The 13,099-nt window shown below is 33.6% G+C and overlaps 1 protein-coding gene across 2 annotated transcripts in view; it reads left to right on the forward strand.

The window, feature by feature from the left end:
• GPC5 (glypican 5) overlaps window positions 1-13,099 on the forward strand; it is a 1,587,384-nt gene that overhangs the window by 779,131 nt on the left and 795,154 nt on the right. For both annotated transcript variants that reach the window (XM_027973706.3, XM_060394594.1), the window contains exon 7: window positions 6,916-7,072. In XM_027973706.3, coding sequence (XP_027829507.2) covers window positions 6,916-7,072 — 157 coding nt within the window. The remainder of the gene's footprint in view (window positions 1-6,915; window positions 7,073-13,099) is intronic.

Raw genomic sequence — 13,099 nt, forward strand, 5'->3', positions numbered from 1 at the left:
CTGCCTCGGTGTAGGAGACCTAGGTTTGATCCCTGGGTCTGGAAGAGCCCCTGGTAAAGGAAATGGCAACCCGCTTCAGTATTCTTGCCTGGAAAATCCCATGGACAGAGGAGCCTGGAGGGCTACAGTCCATGGGATCGCAAGAGTCGGACACAACTTAGCAACTAAACCACCAGCACCACTGTATTACTTTGGTGAATATGTAAATACTCCCCATGCATATAAAGACCTAGATAAAGGGATACAGGCTTCCAACATACAAAGAAAATGACTTCACAATGATAAACCATACCACTAACAATATAAATTTATTCTGAACCTCATGAATATAAAATAATACAATTATCTATCTGATAATCCTTATTTAGAATGCATTTAATTGCATTCATAGATGAACCTGAATCAGCCAGAAACTGAGATGATGTTTTCTGTCCTATAATATTGGTGGGTGACAATATGTCCATGTGACTTGTGTGTGCATATGTGTGTTGGTGAACATGCAATGATTAAGAAAATTAATAAATTAGCTTTGAAGTAAGAGGTAGCATCAAGAAAGTAATTTCCATATGTTTAAAATTTTTTAGTAGTTGCCATACATCATGTCTCCACGATGAAATGTTTGATTTGAGAATTTTGCATTGCACATCTAGTTATTCCGTTGAACATGTTATGGGCTTGTAATCTACTTATAACCTCCAATTTTCTTCTCCCTTTCTTCTCCTGCTTCAGGGTCCTTTTACATTACTTACCCTTCATGTATGCTTGTTTCTTCTCCTACTGCTGTTGTTGTTCTTCTGAACCCACCTATTTATGGCTTACTTAGCATGGATGTTTTGATAGATGTCTCCAACAGTAACTTTGGGATTGTCACCTAAGAAATGTTTTCTTTTTTTTTTTTTGCTTTTTCCACAATTCTTTTCAGGTCCTTGTAGTGTTTTGCTATAGACATTTCACAAAAGCCTTTTGATGATCGACAGTGTTTGGCATGCACACTTCCTCTTTGGGGCCAACAATTTTCCTGTGTCTTATTTGAGGTTTTGTCACTGTTCCATTCTCTTCCTGCACTTAACTCACCAGCTTTTAGTTTTAACTCTCCTGTGAGATCTAGTCTAGAGTTTAGACAAGGACACACATTAGTTATAAACTTATCTGGTCACTTTTGTTATGGCGGCTCAGAAAATGAAACTGGCCTCACTTTGAGCTGGAGGTAAGGGTCAGGCATGGTGGAAGGGAAATACATAGATTTTTCTTAAGGGAAAAAGAACAAATGACTTCTTAAGAGGCCAAGAATGAATGTAGTAAGCCTTTTCTAAGTTCAGTATTCTATTTACAAAATCACAAGACTTTTATAAATTGCCAGACTGCATTGCACAAACCAAATGTCACAGAACAGTGACCTTTCAAATTACCAGTGCAACAGAAGCTGAGATGAGAAACCTCAAACTTAGAGCAAACACTGACAAGAAATCCTACAGACATGACTTCTGTGTCTGGTCAACTTAACATAACATGACATATTGTAGAATGTGTTTGGCTTTTTAGGTAGGATAGTCTATAAAGGTTTAACTGCTTTTGAAAACATAATCTTTAATATAATCTGAAGATTTGTAGTATTTAGGTTTGGGGGATAAAATATTTTCTAATTTTGAAAGAGAAAGAGCAGAAATGTTTTATATAAGAGAAACATCTAAAAGATGAAAAAGTATAAATGACAAAGGTGAAATAGGGTAGAGTGAGTTGAGGGGGTGGATGGGAAAAGAACTGGAGGTTTGAGCAAAGGAAAGTTCAATTGCAAAACAGTGAGAGCATTTTATATAAAGAGTTTTTATTTAAAATATGTCTAACTTAAATATGTTACAAAGATAAATTTTGAAAATACATCATAAGAAATTTTCAATCAGAGTTCCAGTTTTTAAATATTATACACTTCAGTAGTTTTTCTATTTCCCATACATTTCTTTATAGGTTTTACTTCAATTTTATGAAAGTATAGATACCAATTGCTTTATAACAAAATTAAATTCATATATATGTACATATTTGCATGTATTTATACATAGAGGGGTTTTGTTCTATACTTAATATACATTCTTTAAAGATATTTTATTAATGATCAAATGAAAGCACAATTTTTCTGTCTTCTGTTTTCTGCTTTGAAATTTTTCTGTCAGTGGTTTTTTTTTTTTACCAACCAACATACAGGCCCATCAATAATACAAAATTGTAAAACAGAACTTTCTACCATGTCTAGGTTTGAACAGATGACTAAAACATACTTTTTATGATGACCAATGTTTTCTAAACATATATTTGCTTCTTATATATCTGTATAAATGATTGTGAAAGGGTGGAGGGAATATTTTAGAGTTGTATCATTATATATTGCATTTTGAAGCACATTCTATTGCTCTCACATGTACAGATTGTTGAATGTGATGAATTTGTTTGTCTTTCACAGCAAACATGTGTATGCAAGCCATCAATAGCCAGAGTTTATTGTAAGTGTTTGAAAGGCTATTGCAGCGATGGGATATTGCCAGACAGTTAGTAAAAAGCAAATTGAGTCTATTGAGAGATTAATTCACCAGCTGAAAGAAATACATTTGCCTCACAGTCATCAGATATTCCACTCACCAAATTCATCCTCCAAGATAGCATCCCTAATGAGCTTCCTAAACCAATTAAACATAGGCAGGAAGCATCAGTCATCCAAACTGACTATTTTCATCTAATCAGCTGACTGCACAAATTGCTTGACATTGAGGAAAAAAGGAACACCCTAAAAGTTGTTGGATTCTTTTCTATTCTGTCCTTACTTTGTGCATTTCTCAGTTTTGATGCTGTGTCTTGCACAGAACACTGTAAATGAGCAGAGTACTTTATAAAGTGCTTTCCTTTCCTTTGCATTATTATTCAATAGAATAAAATGAGTTTTAATGGACTTAAGTAACTTGCTTAAAGGCACACAATTAATGTGTGGCTGGGACTCAAAATCATGCCCTTTCCTCTGTTGTAGTAGTTCTATAAATATGTATTTATTGATTGACTTTCTACCCTCCAGGACAGGGGAAAGGTCTAAGTATTCAAAATGCCATCAGCTTTATATTTGGGCAAGTTCAGAGCCAAGGCAGGATGGGAATGAAGGGAGACAATTTTACTTCCAAGTGGGTTTCTTCCTTGAAAGACTGGCTTAGTTTAGTAATGTCAGGCCATACTGTTTATGATAGTAATGAGAAGGAAGAGAACATAAAATGAGCATAAACAAAGTTAGGAACCTAAAAGTTAGTCGCTCAGTCATGTCTACCTCTTTGTGACCCCATGGACTGTAGCCTGCCAGGCTCCTCTGGATTTTCCAGGCAAATAAATTCACACAATTACTGTGAGAAAAACAAAATGCTATGTAGTGGAATCTGGGTGCCAGAGGTTGCTGTTTTAGATATAATAATTTAAGAAACAGAAAAATATTAAGAAAAATATTAAGAAATATTTTATGGGACCTTGATTGGAGGCAAAATTTGAACTTTTTTATTATAGACTCATTTCCAAACAATGTCAATGTTTGTAGTGTGAGAGGAGGGGTTAATTTGCATATGTTAATTTGGGAAATGTAAAGTGAATCTCAACTAAACGAGATTGCTTACTGTAGATTCCTTATGAGCCTTCAGTTCATAGATCTCAAGAAGGGGACTTGATATGCATTTCCCAAACATTCATCATAAGACTTCTTTCCGTGGCTCGTCTAGTTAGACTGGCATTTCTCCTCTGGATACATGTTGACACCAGTGGGTTTTGACACTACAGAGTCTCAAAAAGTTCTAAGGCAGAGAAATGGCATAGTAAAAGTACTGATTTAAGGGAAATAATATGGTGGTAATAGGCAGGAGAGACCAATGTCCCTCACAGTGAGGGAGTTGGAGAGATAAGTTGTAATGACACATGAATAGTGGAAGTGAATAGTTCTATTTTAAGATACAAAATAGTACAGTACCTTTTATATCTAACTGTTGCTTAGTGGTGCACTGAAGAGTAACAGGGGTTGCAAATAAAGAATTAAGAATGGTCTATACACAGATGAGAATGCAGTCTGTTAGGATGGGTTCCCTGAAAGAATCTGAAAAGACTAAAGGGGGATTTTCATTATTAACTGAACATTTATTTTTTTATTTTGGAAATGTGAAGAGAAAGATGACCAAACTAAGAAATCAGAATAGTTTAGTCATAAAGAAGTGGGATTTTGAATAAGGGTCTTACTGTGAAAAGCTGATTGTTTTTGTTGATTGGTTATTGATTGAGGATTTTCACAAATTAAGTTTTATTACAATTGTGAGAATGAAAATGAATGTTTGTGGATGTTTATGATTTATAAGAAGGAAATGAACATATAAAGTAGAGATTTTATGCAGAAAAGATGGAGATGGAGGTGCTGGCTCTTCCAGAAAGAGATGGGATCACAGGGACCTGGAGCATAGATCAAATGGGATCATGGAAGTATTTGTTTCTTGGAGTGTCACTGAACTGATGGAGAAATGTAGTATAATGAACATATTAATGGTTTTAAAAATAATAATTTTTCTCTATTGTCATCTATTATTTTTACCAGCACTATAAATAAATTAATCATTCTCTGATAGCTAATGCAATTAGTTACTTTCAACCCAAGCTAATTACCTAAAGCAGTAAGTTTTATTTTACGTGTGCTATCTTTCTGTTTGCATTTTTGAGTTCAAATTCATTGGGTTGGATCTTTGGTGATTTATTCATTCTTAGGGCTGTTCACAAGGTTTCTTCTTCTTCCTACCAAGGTCCCAGTAAAATATTGGAAGAATACTTAGGTAACAGGGAAATAAAGTTGAAATGGGAAATGTTGGGAAAAAGTGTCAGAGGCAAAAGAAATAACACTTATCAGAGAGTTTAGCTTTTATTGTGCTTTTCAGATACAACCTTGAATAATTTTAATGTAAGTCATATAGTTGTATTGTTTATCAAATATATTTTCAGTTAATGAATCTAAGTGTTTAAGCAATATTGCAATAGACTGTATAATAACAAAGATAATAATTGTCAAAATGCATTACCTTTTAATGTGCAAACACCATTCAGTATGCTTTATATATATTTTTCTCTTAATAAGAACAATGACCCTGGTATATTGCTGTCTGTATTTTAGTTTTGAATGAACCAAGTTATTCAGGAATTTGCCCAATGTCACATGGTTAATATATGTCAGAATCAGGATTTAAATCTGAGTATGTTGAACCTCTGGATCTCAACCCTTTGTGATTATGCTAAATAACAAATGACATATGGCAATATTTTATGAAGTTCATTTAAATTTTTTAATATTTTATTTAATGATAATTTAATAATTAGTTTTACTTAATTATTAAAATTTTATCTTTATAGAATAATGCCTTTTATCTTTCCTTTACTTTTTCAGATTTTTGAATTTTATATACTTTGTTACAAATCTGTATTTTCCCATTGCCACATCTCCCTATGGGCAGTAGCATACAAATCAGTACATTAAATACAATAAGAAACTTTCTTTAACTTAATTCTAAATTTACTGACCATGAAAGAAGCTTTCTTTTAAAATGTAGCACCTATTAACGTTTGGGAAATGCTGATCAATAGGATAAATTCTGGTTAAAATTTTAAAATTATTTTCAAATTGTTTTAACATTTCACTTTTCTCAGGGAAAATAAATCTCAAGGAGCTGCAATATTTCAGAATTTGTGACCCAATTTTATTTTTTAATTTTGAAAGTTAATCAGTTGTCAAAGTTGTTGCTTAATGTTAGTGTTCTTTAAATGCTAAACATATTTATCTTATATGTACTTAGGATATTTTGCTCTATATATTTCAGTATAAAATTCTCTCCTTGAGTTGTGTGTTTATTTTCTGCTAATCAATACAATTGATCTCTGTATTGAAAATTTGAAATCTCTGAAAAGCTCTTAGAAACAGCCACCCTAATACTTTTATAAAACACCCTGAAAACTTGAATTCCCATTAACCATTCAGCTGTAATATGTTTCATTCATAACATGGCAGTACCTTCCAGTGCTCACGCTTGGTCATGGATCCTCCAAAAATGCCTTAGAGGTGTAAATGTCACATTCCAAATCATGTTACTCAGTCTTAGCTTTAAGCGAAATATTCCATTATTCACAACATCACCTTTTGGAAAAGGAGTTCAGGCATGTCCAGTTTCATTCAAAATATTACTTTCCCCATGTTATAGGGGGAAATGGCTATTCTATCTATTTTGCTCATCAAAGTAAGTGAAATTCTTGAGAAACAAAGTTGGTTAAATTTCTTGAGTAATTTGTATAAATGGAATTAGAACCCAAGTCTTTTGTTCCATGGTTTTCTTCTGTTCCATATATATTGGTGTGCATATTTAACCCATAAAGTTTAAATAAAACTATAAATGTACATGTCCAAGATATATATTTCTTTCATTGAGTCTTTTTAGAAGAATGGCAGTCTTCTTTTTTGAGAAATTTAGGACTGTTGGTTTGTAAAACAGTACATTACCAGCCAATACACTTCAGAGGGAGCTTTGTTGTGCTGGAGATTGATTTACCCTGCTTTTAATATTGTGTATTCAGAAACGGGATTCTCTAACCAAAGTATTCATGAGAAAGAAGATCTGGTTCTATTTGATTTCCAAAACTGTATCACAGTGCTAATAGGCAGATTGCAGCTCTTCATAGCTGTAAGACCTTGCCCATTATTTATTATTATGTCAGTAGTTTTTTCTCTTTCTTTCCTGCTTGATTTGTTAAGGTGTCCACATCAAAATAGTGTATCCACATAAGAAAACAATTATAAGTTTTGCATGTTGTTGAATAGCATCCTTAGATGATTTGAACTTTCTATTAATAAATGTTTTTGGTATCCATATTTAGTTGTTACAGGGTAGGTCACCCAAACCCACCAAGTGGGAACATCATATGGGCAGTGGTGGCGGCATGGCTGAACAGGTCAGCGGGGACTGTGATGATGAAGATGGTTGTGGGGGCTCAGGAAGTGGAGAAGTCAAGAGGACACTAAAAATCACAGACTGTAAGTGTATGATTCTAACCCCGTTTCTAAAGGACTGATTTTGAAATATAATTAAGGAGAACTATTACTATGAATATAAAGAAATAATGATAGTGAATTCAGAAAAAGGCAAGAGGAATTGGAAATGAAAACAAAACCATTTTTTGTTATTTGGGATATATATTCTTGGGCATTTGTTTCTTTTTACCAATGACTTTAAATGGAAATTACAGTTTTCCTGAGTAAAACGAGTGAATGATCATTAGTTCTGAGAATTTGTAGTTTTAAAGTGGGATAATCTGTAGGACATGAAATAACTAGGATGATGGATGCTAAATGTACATTCATGAAACCAGAATAGGTGAGCCATGCTGAATATTAAAGTTCTCTAATGTATTATATTATCATGACATTATATAAATTTTATTAGGTTTTCATCATGTTCAGATCGCAAAGAAATTGGTTAAATATGTTATGTTGAGAAAATACTTGAATTTAACTCCTATGATTTGGTTCTTCTGAAAAAATCTCACCAGTCATTCACATTATTTTGATTTTATGTGTTTGAAAACCATTTCTGGTCTTGCTGGACTAGTCGCTATTACATATGATAGAATGACCAAATAACAACAACCAAAAAAACTCACCAAATAAATTACCTTTCCTTCTTTTTACATACAAAATGAGGAATCTAGTCTAACTTTCAACTGTTCACTTAACTCAGGTCATACTAAAGGGGGTTACTTTATAAGATAATCTTCTGGACCTGTGCAGGCCTATCTGGAGCCTGCCCTGATAGTCTCCCTCTAAATCACAACGGGCTTTGTGATTTTTCTGACAACTTTGTACCTGTTAGAAATGTCCTTTCCTGACTTTGGTGGGAGAATAGTTCATTTACTTTTCAGTTCTCATGTAGTAAATTTAGAACACTTCTAATGCCTCAAGCATCAACACCCCTTCCTTCCAAGATCTTCTTTTGTAAAACAAATACATTGTTTAAAGGAATAGAAGCCAGAAGAGGTACAAGATCAAGACAGTATAAAGAAATATGTTTTCCTATTAGAAAGAGTAATAAATTTAACATAGAAAGTAAATAGTTGGGATTTAGTACACTGGATAGCAGTTGAACAAAGGACCACAAAACTCTTTGATGTATTAGTACAATTTCCTAGTGAAAATTGTATTTCTTCTACTCATGTAGGAGCAGTAAGGATATGTATTCTTCTTATTAGTACTAATGTCATTTATCAGATTAATTTCTTTTGGTTACTTGTCTTCTGTTGTTTGTCCCAAAAAAGAGAAAACAAAAAATTAGAGAAAGTGTTTTCATTAAGAGTTAAAAAGCCCTCCATTGTATTTTGGAATTATGATACATATCTATTAGGATAATATTAAATAGTCTTTCATTTTCATTTGATCCTGTGTATTTATATGTACCATAATTTCCCTGTCATTTGAACACTGCAGGGTTTTAAAGCATAAAAATATTATGAAAAATAGCTTAGGTTAAAACTTAATCTGTAAATTGTATGTATGTGAGTGTGTGTGGAATTAGCCTTTTACAGGGATTTTTCACTCCTAAAGTTATTTATAAGCTTGAGAACTTGCTATATATTAACAGATAACTTTTTGCCTTATTTCACACAAGAGGTAGAGACAGTAGAGGATATTCAACTACTAAATTTTCTCACAAAACCGAACTTGTCAAGGTGGCAAGAATGAATTTTTTTACTTTAAAATCCTGTTTTCAATTACTACTGAAAGGGACAGGTATGGTACAAGCAACTATCCATCAGAATTGGGGAGATTTAAGATATAGATGATTTTCAGCAACTCCAGGCAAACAGTAAAAAAATCCACATCTGTTGCAAGTGGGTTGCCTATCATATTTCTACGGGTTTATAGCTGTTGGCTTTCAATTTTTAATAAGTGGTTAGGAACCCACAGTGGATAGCCTGCTGAAATAAAGAGGGACGCAGCAAGTAGCAAAACGTAGGTCACATTTCTATTTTTATAAAGCACCATAATAGTTTAACTGTGTTTGGCTGGTTTGATATATCACTAAAGCATGTTGTGCCATAGTTTTAGACGGTCTTAATGTCTTAAAAATATTGTGCTCTAGAAAGTTTACAAGGTGTCATTTGTGTTAAGAATTTGAAATACACCATTATGTCTTCCTCACAGTGATGTTTATTCTTTATAAAATACAAGTAGAACACAGTTTGTGACTTCAAAAATATCTGATTACAAAAAGTTATACAGGCATATATTTATTTATAGCTACATATAGTTATAAGGAATAATGTCAATATTATGTCTTGAAAATTTAATGATTTTACTCCATTTATGAATATGTTCAAAGTTGACAAATATCTTACTAGCCATCACTTGAACTGATTTTCTGTTTCTGTTTGGTTAATGTTTATTCCAGGCAATAAAGGTTTATATATTTCAATGTGCAAAGTTTTACCACCAAAATTTTAGGTATCACTTTTTTATCATCAACAGTATCAAATGATTTAACAATATTTAGCTTTTAAACTACCTCTATTTGTATCACACCTGTTAAACATTATTAAAAGTCAACTGACATATTTCTAATAAAAAAAGTCTATGGTATGTAGTGTTCACTTTTAGGAAACTGAAAGTACTTTATTTTAGTAGGTGATTTAAGTATCCTAAGATTACATTAATGTGTTCTATATTTTTATTGTATTGAATTTGACTCATATATGTAGATATGGTTATTTCACTAGTACCTTCAAATAGCAGGGTTGGAATGTCTTTGAACTTTCATTTCCCCTCATCCTGGACACTTGGCATCCTTTCAAAGTAGCTAAGGGATGGTAGGTTTTAAATACCAATTGGGGGTGGGGTGGTGGAAAACAAGTTCTGTTTTTGTAGGCATGCAGAGCAAAACCACTCTCACTACCATCAATACTTTTTCAACTATTTGACTGTTCTAATATTTGCCCCAATTCTGATATATTCAACTGTTAAAAAACAAAGTGCCACCAAAGAGAGGCTGTAGCAAGACTATACATATGTAGTTTTGAAAATCTGCAGTAGCTTTGATTGCCATATGTGGTATTATAATTTAAATTGCCGTAACAATACCATTGGGAAATCCCACAGGCAGAGGAGCTTGGCAGGTTGCAATCAATGGGATCACAAAAGAGTTGGACATGATTTAACAACTAAACAACAACAATAAAACACTGCTTTTAACAAACAATACATAGTCCATGATCAAATTTATTTTAATAAGATGGTTCATAGTAGCAATCTCAGATAAAATGATTTTGATCACAAGTTGTTTCAGGCATCAAATGTTGAGGAACAGTAGAGTGATTTCAAGTCTTCAAATTAACTGAGATAATCTGTCTATTGTCATATTTATTTTGCTAGTACAATATTATGTTGCATCATTAGCAGTTTTAAAAATAATTTTACCTTAAATGAAATGCCTATAAATGACAACAAAAGTGATTAAGTATGTATTCCGATAACTTTTCCCCCTGATAATGATACCAACCTGTTTCTGAAGAACAGTCATGATTATGGGTCCCAACGCAGCATTAAGCCCTAAGCCCTTCTGATAGCCATTCATTCAGTCATTAAAAGTCTTTCCTGAGAAAGGTTGTTTGCCATTCATTTTTTCTTATCTCCTGGGCTGTTTTTCCTTTTCTCTTTTACAGATTCTCATCATCATACCAAATTCTATATATTTGAGAAAGCCAGGACTCAGTCTCAAACTTTTATCATCCCTATTCTCAACTACCTTCTGTTCCACAACCCACTTACTCAGTCATAATACCAATAATAATATGGTACCCTGCCCTTGCTAGCCCTATCAGCTATAAAGCATTCCCCTATATCAGATCAGGAAATAAGTTTATGAGATCTGAAAGTATTCAACTTAAATGAGATTTATTTGGAAATGAAAAGATAATACATTGAAATATTAAGTAACTAGAGCTAGAAAAAAAAACAACTCTTCTTTGATCTTTGATAGCCTAAAATAAATAGAACAGTTATTTATATTGTGCTTTGGATTGTCACTTAGTAACGAACCTTAGATAAGCCTCTAACAAATGAATCTACAGCCTGATACTAACAGTGACCTTGGAAGAGAATAGTGTATTCCATGTGCAAAGTAAAATGAAAATGATACTCTGTTAGCCACTGAAGAATAAAGGGTGCTGATTTATTTAGTAATGCAAGATTGTAAAGTGCCTGGATATTGCTGGCTTCCTCAAACTTATTTTTACCATAAATCATCTTTATTTCAAAATCTCAGCCAGACATGGAGGTTAAGGGAGAACTCAAAAGAAAAAAAAAAAATGCTCCAGGTTACATTTTCTTTAGTGAAATCTGTATTTTCCTGAACTACTAAAACTGTAATTATTCATTTTGTACAAATCATTTTATGATATTTTATAGTATTTATTAATAGCTGATGATTTTTCTTTTTAGTCTAAATTATGCAAAACAGATAATATAAACACATAAGATTTTTATTTTTTTTTCATTTTTTAAATTTTAATATCTTTAATTCTTACATGCGTTCCCAAACATGAACCCCCTCCCATCTCCCTCCCCATAACATCCCTCTGGGTCATCCCCATGCACCAGCCCCAAGCATGCTGCATCCTGCGTCAGACATAGACTGGCGATTCAATTCTTACATGATAGTATACATGTTAGAATGTCATTCTCCCAAATCTTCCCACCCTCTCCCTCTCCCTCTGAGTCCAAAAGTCCGTTATACACTTCTGTGTCTCTTTCCCTGTCTTGCATACAGGGTCGTCATTGCCATCTTCCTAAATTCCATATATATGTGTTAGTATACTGTATTGGTGTTTTTCTTTCTGGCTGACTTCACTCTGTATAATCGGCTCCAGTTTCATCCATCTCATCAGAACTGATTCAAATGAATTCTTTTTTACGGCTGAGTAATACTCCATTGTGTATATGTACCACAGCTTTCTTATCCATTCATCTGCTGATGGACATCTAGGTTGTTTCCATGTCCTGGCTATTATAAACAGTGCTGCGATGAACATTGGGGTACACGTGTCTCTTTCAATTCTGGTTTCCTCGGTGTGTATGCCCAGCAGTGGAATTGCTGGGTCAAAAGGTAGTTCTATTTGCAATTTTTTAAGGAATCTCCACACTGTTCTCCATAGTGGCTGTACTAGTTTGCATTCCCACCAACAGTGTAGGAGGGTTCCCTTTTCTCCACACCCTCTCCAGCATTTATTGCTTGCAGGTTTTTGGATCGCAGCCATTCTGACTGGTGTGAAGTGGTACCTCACTGTGGTTTTGATTTGCATTTCTCTAATAATGAGTGATGTTGAGCATCTTTTCATGTGTTTGTTAGCCATCCGTATGTCTTCTTTGGAGAAATGTCTATTTAGTTCTTTGGCCCATTTTTTGATTGGGTCGTTTATTTTTCTGGAATTGAGCTGCATAAGTTGCTTGTATATTTTTGAGATTAGTTGTTTGTCAGATGCTTCATTTGCTATTATTTTCTCCCATTCAGAAGGCTGTCTTTTCACCTTGCTTATATTTTCCTTTGTTGTGCAGAAGCTTTTAATTTTAATTAGATCCCATTTGTTTATTTTTGCTTTTATTTCCAGAATTCTGGGAGGTGGATCATAGAGGATCCTGCTGTGATTTATGTCTGAGAGTGTTTTGCCTATGTTCTCCTCTAGGAGTTTTATAGTTTCTGATCTTACATTTAGATCTTTAATCCATTTTGAGTTTATTTTTGTGTGCGGTGTTAGAAAGTGATCTAGTTTCATTCTTTTACAAGTGGTTGACCAGTTTTCCCAGCACCACTTGTTAGAGATTGTCTTTACTCCATTGTATATTCTTGCCTCCTTTGTCAAAGATAAGGTGTCCATATGTGTGTGGATTTATCTCTGGGCTTTCTATTTTGTTCCATTGATCTATATGTCTGTCTTTGTGCAAGTACCATACTGTCTTGATGACTGTGGCTTTGTAGTAGAGCCTGAAGTCCGGCAAGTTGATTCCTCCAGTTCC

Source organism: Ovis aries, chromosome 10 (genome assembly GCF_016772045.2).
Source record: "Ovis aries strain OAR_USU_Benz2616 breed Rambouillet chromosome 10, ARS-UI_Ramb_v3.0, whole genome shotgun sequence".
In the NCBI taxonomy this organism is placed as follows: domain Eukaryota; kingdom Metazoa; phylum Chordata; class Mammalia; order Artiodactyla; family Bovidae; genus Ovis; species Ovis aries.